Genomic DNA, 11,066 nt, shown 5'->3' with positions numbered 1-11,066 from the left:
TTTTCCAGCTGGCTGTGCTAACAAGGCCTAGAAAGAATACATTTTGCTATTTTGAGGGTTTCTAACATAAGCCAAAGCCTTTCCCTCCAAAAGAGCTTATGGGCCATCTTCTGAGCAGAGACTATGTTGTGTAACCAGCTCCGGACCTGAAGTCAGAGCCATTTATTCTTTTCACCTGTAAATAATGCAGCTTCCTAGCTTCATCCTCTCTGTAACGTGCCTTTGTTAACTTTTACACCACCTGGCTCCAGTTGATCCCTGAGTTTGCTCTACACCAAGCTACCCTACCCTCCCAGAGCTGCTTCCCCAAAATGCTTCCTTATCTGCACACCAGCTCACATGTGGATAGCCCTGAAAAAGACGACTGCGAAGGGTGAAACGCTCCACACCCTTCCCCCACCCCAAGGCCCTTGGTGCCACAGACATCAGATCTCAGTGATAACTGTGTGTCTTGGAAACAGGGCCCCAGAAAAGAAGTACAAATATATCTACCCCAATTGTCTTTGGAACCAGATGTCTGAAAAGCTCCCTTGACAAAAAAGCTGCCACAAATAATACACTCATTTACTACTCAGGAAATACGCTCCTTTCATTGAAAAGTGATGACATTAAATTGAACCAGCTCCCAGGGCTGCTTTGAATTATTCTTACTGTGCCCGTAACACATGGAGGGTTGCACAAAAAAAAAAGACAAATGCAATAACCAAGAGGCTTCAAGACCCCCTAAAAACATCAGTCTTGCATTCTTTCTGAATTTGTCTCCCTTTATGACATGGCTATATAGAAAATGTTTTATTGATTTAATCTAGTAAAACCCAAAGCCTTTTGATAGCTAAAGTAGATAACAAGGCTAACCAGGGGTTGCTGCTTACTTGGGAGATCTGCTGAGCAAGTCTTTCTCCAGCTCTGAGAGTGGATGGTGGATGGCGGGAACAGCATGATGCTCAGAATTGCAAGAAGCTGCACAATTTTGAAAATGACTGAACGATCTGGTCCATGGAGGGACCTCAGATACCTGCTATGACAGCTTGATCGCTGTTGACCTTCCCCTCTGTCCACGGCGGCCACACTCTGATTTCTCCCTGTCCTTTGAAGGAGGAGCCCTCCACCCAAACCCACTCTCACTCAAGAACATGGGGGAGTGCACTCAAACCATCTGGGGCCCCAGCATTCTCTTTTTCAAAAAGTCTTGGGGTGAACCAGGCTATCTCAGGTGCCTTATTGTTCTAAAACGTTGTGATTCCTAAAAGAAAATATCATCATCAAAACTAGATACTCGTTCTTACCCCCACCCCGACCCCATCAAACTTCAGAGAGAACTTCAGATCATGAAACAATGAGTCTCTCCACTTTCTACCCTGCCACCCTCTGAGCCACAGAGTACAGGGGACACAAGGGGTTAGGCAAGGTGGTATATGTGATAACCTTTATGTGAACACTTAGGAATGAAATGGGAACTGGGACGATCTAAACAGCCAATCTAGACACCCTCTTCCAAGCAGCCCATCACCCCTCTTCCGCATCCCTCACCAAGGCCTAAAGCAAGGACAAAATCTAGAGGGAGTGTTTACAGATGTCATTCTTCACGCACCATTTTCAGAGTCTCCATGGGAAATCCAAATTCCCCCAAAAAAGAAAAGTGCTGATTCGTCTTGAACCGCCGTATGTCAGTCAAAAAGACTTTTGTAGGCAGACCTGTTGCAAGTGAAATGAAGCAGCGATCCTGAAGCAGAAAATGCCCTCGAATGCCCCACAGCTGGATTCCCCCTTGTATCCGGTCAGTTGCTGGGCCAAGAACTTTACATAGACAATGGTTACGACTATTTGCAACACGCTCAAGCCTTTAGGATTTATCAGCATAGAAAGGAAGCAGTCATAGTGAGGGAAAAGTATATTTCACAGTCATTATAAAAGTACATATATTTAATAATGGTGACATAAATACAGTCCTTACTTATGACCAAACCGCACAATTAAATTTGACTTCCTTCTAGACTTCACACAATGAGAGTTCAGTCATTTCCATGGGTAACTACAGGCTGACTGAGAACACAGGCTCAGACTAATGAGAGACAGTCATGGGTCAAAGAGCTAACACGCTTTGTACTTACCAAAGAATACTCAAGTTTTCCATATAAATATAATAAAATAATAAAGAATTTAACATTTCTTCTTTCACTCGATTTCATAGATTTGTCAGGTGCTCACACACACAAAAATACAGCTCACCCCTCTTCCCCACTCCCCCTCACCTCTCACTGGGTTCGGAATAAACCTGAGGTCACAGTTCAAGTTACCAACGGCGACACGGTCAGTTAGCTGGATGATAGTCTGCAGCTGTTCTTGAAGCAAGTGAGGAACGGGAAACAGGTTCCGACCATCTAACAGCGACACAGAAACACTCACGTTGTCAAGGAAGGTAAGATACAAGAAAAAGACATCAAGGACTAGAGGCAGTTCACAAGGCACAGGAACACAGCCCGCAAACCTGCAAAGCGGGACACTCGCAGCTCGAAACCATCAAAAAGGTTTCTTCACCCATCGAAAATCAAACAATTCACATCAAATGGAGAGAGTCTCGTGTGGAAAAGCTTCTTTTCTTCTCTCTGCTTAAAAAGCTCTATTTTCAATGGAAAGTTCCAGAACCCAGTCTGGAGCCCTACAAAGGAATAACACAACAGCTGGGAGTCTGACCTCCTCATCACAAGCCCTAGGGCTGGGCGATCTCATCAAGGGGGAAGCAGCCACTCCAGGTCCTGTCAAGGTCAGCCAGGACTGGGCACCACCCGCAGTGGCTTCTGGGGCCAGCCAAATACCTGCTCTCTCCTCGCTGAGTAGGAGACGTGTGGGGCCGAAGGAAATCACCACTGGGAAATGAGAAAAGATGAAGAACCACTTCACTCTCTGGCACAGGCTGGCTGCCAATGGACGTGAAGGCAGGCTTTGCAATCCTCAAGGGCAGTGACCTGTTTTGGAACCACTGGGACTGAGAGGACGAGCCCTAGGGTGGCCACAGCAGTGGTTTCTGGTCACGCCTGCACTTGTCAACAGTTGAAGACGCCAGGCTGTGGTGTAACTTGTCTCCTGAGCTAACTGCTATCCAACCTGTGCTAATTCTTCTTCCTTCCCCAATTCTGCTCACGGCCGAGTGGTCCCTGCCAAGTGCCAGGGCCCAGGCCCCACGTGGAGACAGCCCCCGGCAGGCTCCAGCTCAACACGGTCAGACAACACTGGGGTCCACAAAACACGCACACATGGACGGCATGGACACAGAACCGGAGACGCATCTTTGGTTCAATCCTTGACAAAAGGTGTGAAAACAGAACACGAATTCAAAAGCCTATTTGAGAAACACTGCTTTCCTCCAAGAAGACATGCGTTGTGTTATGAACTTGACTCCTGCCAGGCCAGGCAAGCCTGCTCCCAGCTCACAGCAAACTAGCTGAGCTCTCTAAACCTCACTTACTCTCTTGGCAGCTTGAAAACTGTATTGCACAGAGGTAACGGTGTCTTCTTGTCATGCAAATTCAACCATAACCATCTTCCTTCTTTCTAAATAACCAACTGTAATGATGTTCCACGCCTTCCAGAAGGATCGGGGCTCTGTGGATGCAATGGGAAGAGCACAGGGCCGGCTGTGACCACGCCCCTCCAGCAGGCTCCCGTGGTTCACCAGCCACTGAAAACATCCCTGGTGAGCTCTTATGCTCTCACGCTTAGCCTCACGGGAAAACATCAGTTTGGTGAAATCACGTCTTGTCTCTCTATCTAGGTTTTTAAAAATTACGTTACTTCGATTTAACAACATCACATAAAGAGAAATCATCTTTGGAGAAGATAATTCGACCGTTAGCAAGTTTTAGCCAATAAAGAAAAAAAATCTGTCAAAACCTTGCTTGGCAACTGAGTGTCCCCTTCGGTCTTTTCCTTTCCTTCGGGTCCCTACTGTTTGGATCAGTCCTTGCCCAGCTTCCCCTTTCAGCGATGGTGGCGAATGTTCCAGCCCATCTTCCTCTGAGGTTTTGGGCACCTGGCCCTCCTCCCTGGATGGCCAGCTCCTGCCAGCCTGTGGGGATTCACTGCTATGAAAGGAAGAGAAACCGTGGCCCAGATGAGCTGCTGTGTGATGCCTCAGTCAGTCCCCATGTGACCGTGGCCGACTGCTGAAAAGAGAACAATCCACTGAGAGGCACACACAGAGCACAAAGTGAAGAAAGATCGTGTCACAGTCTGTAATCTGGGTAGCCCAGAGGCCGATGCATGGTTTTTACCCCAAGCCCAGCTGAGGGAGGTGGGCGGAGAGCGGGTGAGTAGGTGGAAGGAAGAATGACATGAATGCTTGGAACTGGCTGCACCCGCAGCCAGCCCTTCTAGTGGATTCCAGCATCTCTGGCGGTCCCTGCGGAGGACTGTGTTGTACAGGCTTTGGGTTTGTGGATTTCAGCTGTTCCACAGTTGGGACCTTGTGTGGCAGGAGTAGATGAGGCCACGGAATCTTCACACCCTGACAGATGTGTGGAGCTCTGTTCCATTGCTTCCCTTAGAAAAACCCAGAATCCTGCCACGGGCCCAGGTTAACACTGGCCTTTGACCCCATCGGCCAGGTCGAAAGAGAGGCTCACAGGGGCCATGGGCTGCAGTGGGGGCATGCTGGCCTCCAGGGGCCTGTCTGCAGAGGGCTGCAGGCTCTGATGCCGCTTCCTCAACATCTGTCCGATGCCCATCATGGGGAACCGGCCTCGGCTTTTCACACAGTTCGGGCTCCCCAGCGGCTGCGTGGTGCCGTTGCTGGGAACCGGAGGTGGGGAACACACGCCTTCCTCTTTGGGGGGGCTGTTCTTATCTTCGTGAGCAAAGGAGACCAGGGTGGGATGCAAGGGAGTTTGCAGAGGCGACGAGCTCCCGGGCAGCAGAACTGGGGAGAGCGTCCGCTCACTGGGATGCCCGCGAGCCACGCCCCCCGGGGAGCTGAGAATCCTGTAGTGATGGGATGGGGACAGCAGTTCTATTTGGTCATCGCGATCGACGGATTCGAAGGAGCGCACCATCTCCAGCAACAGGGGGTCTTCCTTGGGGGCGATTCCGGTGCTCCCAGGCCCCGGCTGAGGGAGCTCCGGTTTCTTGACAATCCTGGGGGTCCTGGGAGGTGGGACGGGGATGAACTCCATGGAAGAAGAAGCCACACAATTGGAATCTGAGGTTTTTCGGAAAATATTGCGGCAGCCGAAGGAATCTGCATCCCAAGAAAGCAAACGAAATGATGAAGACAGCCACGTGAATAGTGCAAGCGGCCCTTCTCCCGCCTGCTCTGACCTCCAGCTGGACCGAGACAGTGCATTACCTAGGGAGGTCAGAAAGAATCAAGAGGCAAACGGCCTCAGCATCCGACTCTCCCCACAGGGGACCAGACGGTCTTTCTAGAATGGGGGGGACAGAAGGCTGAAGGCTGGTGACAGGAGGCCTCCTGAGCTCTGATCTGCCTCATGGCACCAGCTTAACATCTGCTCTCCTTTTGGTGGCTTAAAATTCTGGACCCTGCCAAAGAGGCTTTGGAACAAAAAAGGTACGTGGTTCAACAGAGCAAGCACAAAACTAGAATCACACCGAGCCCAGCTTGCTGAGGACCTGAGAATGGGAAGGAGCACTTCCCTCATGAATTTTTTTCTTTTTTGAATTGTGGTTAAAAAATACGTAATGAAAATTTATCATCTTAACCATTTTTAAGCGTCCAGATCAGTCGTGTTAAGTGCATTCACATTGTTGTGAAATAGAACTCTTCTTACAAATCTAAAACTCTGAACTCACTCAACAGCAACTCCCCATTCCCCCACCGCCCGGGCCCTGGCAGCCACCGTTCCACTTTCTGTCTGTGAATTTGACTATGCTGGGGACCTCATATAAGCAGAATCTACGGTGTTTGTCCTTTTGTGACTGGCTTGTGTCACTTGGCATAGCCCTTGAGGTTCATCCGTGTTGTAGCGTGTGCCAGAATTTCTTTCCTTTTTAGGGCTCCCTCATGACTCAATCCCACCAGAGCCTCATGCAATTCTGAACAGCAGTGAAGCACTCTTCATCTATATATTTGAAGCCACGAGCCAATCCCCACGGTTTCTATCTCAAGTTGGCAGAGTCTGGAATCCAGGTTTGCAGATTGTGCCAGAAATGAAAGGGAAAAACCCCCACAAATTTGGAGCCGAGGGAAACAAAGCCAAGTTCCTGTGGACCGGGCTCTCTGAGCTCCCTTTTCCACCATCACCTTTTACAGGCCCCCGTCGAGGCCCGGCTGCAAGAACAAGCTGCTGCCCACGGGGAGTGATTGTGGGAGCAGCCAAGGGGCACTGGGAATCCTCTTCACCTTACATAAATAAATACACAGATCCCTAAATAAGTCTCCTGCTCAGGCTGGCACAGATGCCTGAGACTCACCAGCAGAGAGAAGTAGAATTTCATTACCGGCTCACGTCTCCTCTCCGGTGTCCCGGCTGCACCTGAGCGTCCCCTCCCCTCCCCGGGATGGCTGTGTGGCCCCCACTGGTAGCCCAACTTCTCCCTCTGCCCAGCCCTGCTTCCTTCCCTTCCCCACAGGTGTAGATTCGAGAGGACGCAACCCACACACACCCTGCAACCCACACACACCCTGCGGATCTCCACCTCAGGGTCAGCTCCCAGCACACAGACAGGGACACTGCATCACCCCCCCCGGAGAAAGGGCATGGTCACCGGCCGGCCCTGGGAGCACGTCCGCCGGCCCCTCTTCATCCCACCCTTATCAGGAGGCAGCAAGTGATGCTGGTCAGGAGAAAAAGCTCCGGAGCCGGGCCGCCCGGTTGGAAATCTGGACCCGCTGCATACCAGCTCTGTGGCTTTGGACAGCCCTCCGTGCCTATTTCCTCATTTCTAGAAATGGGGGAAGAATAATCTCACTGGTTGGAGTCAGGAGCCTGAAACAGAGGCTGCCACACAGTGAGCGCTCCGTATTAGCAATCATACTGCCTCCTGGCTGCTTCTAAGCTAACACGCTCTGAGGATGGGATTTCCTAAATCCCAGGATGAAGGAAAAAAGCAAAGAAACAAACCCAGTGACAGTTGGACCAGGAAAGTTCCCAGGGGAAGCACCATGGAATGGATGCACCTCTTGGCTGGCAAAGTTATCCCAAATTATGCAGCACTGGCCTAGACTTCCGTAGGGAGATCACAGGACACCACCATCAAGGGCCTGAATTTGCTGCTGGTTAGAAGCCAGAAAGGAGAATCCGCTAAAGAGGGACAAGTGGGGAGACCCCTGCCTGCCTGAAACCTGAGAATGAAACTGAGGCAAATGGAATTGCTCTTCTTGGGGTGAGAACCAGGCCTCTCTTAGGGTAAGACCTGTGCTGTTTGCTGCTGTTGGAATCTCCCAACGCTTTCCTGCTTCCCCAGGGAACCACTCAGACAGCCCTGGTCCTCTCTGACCCTCAGTCTCTTCATATTTAAAACAAAGGGATTGAAGATGGGCCTGCACCATCTCTCCCATGCCCTTTCAGTAATAAGGCCCTGTCCTCCACCCCATGGTTCTGTCTCAGGACATGCCCCTGCTCCCTGCACCCCCTTGCCCGTTTCTCAGTGTGTGTTAAGTCTGTGTGGTGCTTCCTTTCCACATCCCTCAATGCTCGTCCCAGAGGAGGGAGACTCATGTTTATCAGTTACCTGATGTGCTGGACTCCGAACCAGGTGGAGAAGCCCACCTGTGTATCTCATTTAATCCACTCTATAGCTCTGGCATGTAGGTTTCCTTTCATAAGGAAGGGAACCAATTAAGATCCTCTGAGGGTAAGGAATTTGGGCCACAAGCCACAGAGCTGGGGTTGGAGCTCCCTCCCCCAGCCCAGAGCCCAGACTGTAGCTATCACTTCACTGCCTCTCAGGGTCCTCTATTCTACTGAAGGCTCGCACACACTGTGTCCCCGATCACCACTCCCACACCCCATCTCTGCCATGCTGTACACCCATCCCTGGTTCAATAATACCATGCACCCCGTCTCTGTGCCCACGGTACCATGCATCCTATCCCTGCTTTCACAAATCCCACCCACACAAGTGGCCAGTACCACGCAGTCTGGACCCTGATGCTTCCTGGTTGCCTCAGGTGTGTTAACTCTGCTTTCCCATGGGCACAATAATCGTGTCTATCCCAGGAGCACACGCAGCCACCCGTGAGGGGTACACAGGGGCCACGAGGCTCAACACGAGTGGCCTAGAGAGTGCCCCAAGCTGACCCACCTTTGTCAGGGAAGCCAGACTTGGGGGCCTTCCGGTCCTTCAGCAGGGCCTTGGTGTTCTGAATCTGCGTGATGAGCGAGGCCGAGGGCTGTTTGTGTGAGGGCAGGTTCTTGTCCATCTTCTTGGAAAATGGCCGATGAAGAAAATCCCCTCTTTTTTCTTGTTCTTTGGGCTTTTTATCCTTCAAATCAGAAGCAAACATATGTACTCAGATGCACAAAAGAACATACAAGGTGATTTCTCTTTGAAGAGTTATCCAGGAAGATTCGAGAAACCCCAGCCTTTCAACACCCGGCTCTCAGCTGTGTGCGCAACAACCAGCGCGGAGGCCCAGCGATGCTCCGAAGAACCCACCTCCTCTCCCTGGACCACACGCAAGCTGCAGTTGCCCCCGGCTCCCTGCACAGTGCTGTTCTGAGGTGTTCCAGCAAGGGCAAGGTCATGCCTAGGAGGTCACCCATTCTAGAACAAGCTGAATGAACTAAGGCAGAGCAGATGAGGACTTCTGGAAATCTGCCATCTCATTTAAAGTGGGGCCCTAAGATTCTACCCACAGTGGTGGCTTTGCAAAGGCATCTTGGCAAAGGAAACATAACAGCTTGCATCCTACCATCGGGTCTTGTGTTCGGTCAAGCCGAGGTGGTGGACAGCAAACCCATGCAGCCCTGAGCCACCTGGGTGAGTTTTGGCCCTTTCCTACTCTCTGGCCATGTGAGCACTTACTTATGTACTTAAAAGTGGCACTATTTAGCTGTTTTTGCTATAAATCTTGCCTTTATTGAACTTGCTTATAATCCCTCTGATGGGAGTGAATTTGACTATTCTATATATCTTCAACCCCACAGCCTCTGGCATAAAGCCAGGCACTTAGAGAAAGCTTAATAAATAGTTATTGAAATGTTAAAAAAAAAAAAAAAGCCAGTGGCAACGGAACTGAATTAAAATTAATTGAGTTCAAGCTTCTGGGAAGGGTGGTGCCACTAAGTTGTTTTCTGGCCCTAAAGACTGTGTTTTATGTTTACTGACCTCACCACGAGTGAGCGAAAAAAGACAGATTTTCACATTTTTAATTTTTTTAAACTTTAAGAGCATTTGCAATTCAAGAGAGCTCATCTATTTTTCATTGATGTTGTTGAGAATCTTCTCAAGAAAACATCCCCGTGCATTTCTATCGCCCTTTCCAAGGGGGATTTTCAAAGCCTTTACAGATTGAGGTTCATTATGGCCAGGTTTCTTTCTTTCGTTCTTTCTTTCTTTTTTTTTTTTTTTTGCTGAGGAAGATTCGCCCTGAGCTAACATCTGTGCCAATCTTCCTCTATTTTGTATGTGGGGCCATGAGTGGCGTAGGTCTACGCCTGGGATCCGAACCTGCAAACCTGGGCCACCAAAGCAGAGCAAACGAGCTTAACCACTGCACCATGGGGCGGGCCCCATTATGCCCAGTTTTGAATGGAAAAGAACAGCAGGGAAGAAATGGGAAAGTGGGATTGCTGAACCAAGCACTGAGTATCACTGTGAGGGCAATAGCTCCCTGGGGGTCGAAGCCTTGGCTGAGGTGGCTTGTCCCCAATGGAGGGGTGAGGCTGGAAGAAAGGAGAGGCGAAGGTCCCATAGAGTCCTTCCCCAGCATCGGAACAGCCCCCACCAGCCTTTCCTGAGGACCCTCGGGGTACCAGGCGCTGCATCATGACCCATGATGAGGCAAATCCTGTTAGCCCCCTTACAGACAGGGGAAGCGCCTGAAGTGGTTAAGTAATTCACCCAGGAGCCAGAGGAAAAGTCAGATTTTCATAGCCCTGAAAGTGGGTGTTCTTAACCCTTGACTTGACACTGTCTTCTGGAAGCCTGGGGCAGGGCCAGGCGATTCCAGCAACAGAGAGAAAGGCTGGGTAGACAGCGGCTGCCCAGGGGCAGGGACCACGCCGTAATGTGGTCCTAGGGCTCCAGGTCGGTATGTGGGATGGCACGGAGGAGACTGTGTGCTCCATGTCATTAACAGGATGCCCCAGAAGGGAAGGGCCAGCTGCCCCAGGTCGTCTTGGTCAGGGCCAATCACAGTTCTCCTCCGCTTTCCTCTCCGTTTCTGGGAAACACCAGCAGTCCGCCTTCTCAAAGGCCAAGGAGAGTGAGCTGTCACTCCACCTCGCCCCGAGCATCAAAGGGGATGCCATGGGCCTGTCTGAAAAGTCCAGCAGAATCCCCTCCTTTTGCTCCGTTCTACCTCTATTTCTATGACAAACATCACCTATTCTACCCGTTAACACCTTAACAGGAAAAAAGAAATCAAGCGCACTTCTGTGATCCACTGTGCAACAGTATTCAGAAGGAAAGACAAAACTGCGGTCCCCTTGTTTTGAGGACTACGTTTTAGAGTGATGAGCACCCCTGCCTTTACAGTACTCCATGATCCCTATGCTTAGAGAGCTGCTGGCAGCCTCATGGGTTCATCTCAGCTCCTCCTCAACTCTCCCTGGGTTCCCCAAAGCTAAGGAATCCAGATGCAAAATGTCTGGGGCCAATATCACCACCCAGAGAGAGAGATCATTAGGGTGTACAAGGCATGAGAGTTTTCTGTAGAAAGAGACCAAGTTTGGCTCCAGAAATCTCGCCTGTAATCAACAAAGGGATATTTGCCAATAAGCACAAAGCCAGCTCCAGGGGCAGCAGAAAGGGGAAATGGACTGAGGACTGAAATCCTGGGCCACCCTGCTAGGGCCACCCTGTTGAACTTAATCCAAGGATCCTGCACCCTGGTGTTTCCTCCAACTCCCCCCCCCCCCCCCCCCCCCCCCCCCCCCCCCCCCCCC

General features: G+C 50.7%; 1 protein-coding gene across 2 annotated transcripts in view; it reads right to left on the bottom strand.

Annotated features, from left to right (window-relative positions):
- Positions 1-1,287: 1,287 nt before the first annotated feature.
- Positions 1,288-11,066, bottom strand: part of LOC124231254 (hormonally up-regulated neu tumor-associated kinase-like) — a 103,233-nt gene continuing 93,454 nt past the window's right edge. The window contains exons 10-11 of one of the 2 annotated variants that reach the window (XM_046647937.1): positions 8,260-8,440; positions 1,288-5,233 (exon numbers count right to left, since the gene is read on the bottom strand). In XM_046647937.1, coding sequence (XP_046503893.1) covers positions 4,575-5,233; positions 8,260-8,440 — 840 coding nt within the window. In that variant the 3' untranslated portion in view covers positions 1,288-4,574. The remainder of the gene's footprint in view (positions 5,234-8,259; positions 8,441-11,066) is intronic. The other variant, XM_046647938.1, reaches the window with a different exon arrangement.

This window comes from Equus quagga, chromosome 21 (assembly GCF_021613505.1).
Source record: "Equus quagga isolate Etosha38 chromosome 21, UCLA_HA_Equagga_1.0, whole genome shotgun sequence".
In the NCBI taxonomy this organism is placed as follows: Eukaryota; Metazoa; Chordata; class Mammalia; order Perissodactyla; family Equidae; genus Equus; species Equus quagga.
The sequence above is the reverse complement of the archived record's forward strand: the minus strand, read 5'-3'. Positions and strand labels throughout refer to the sequence as shown.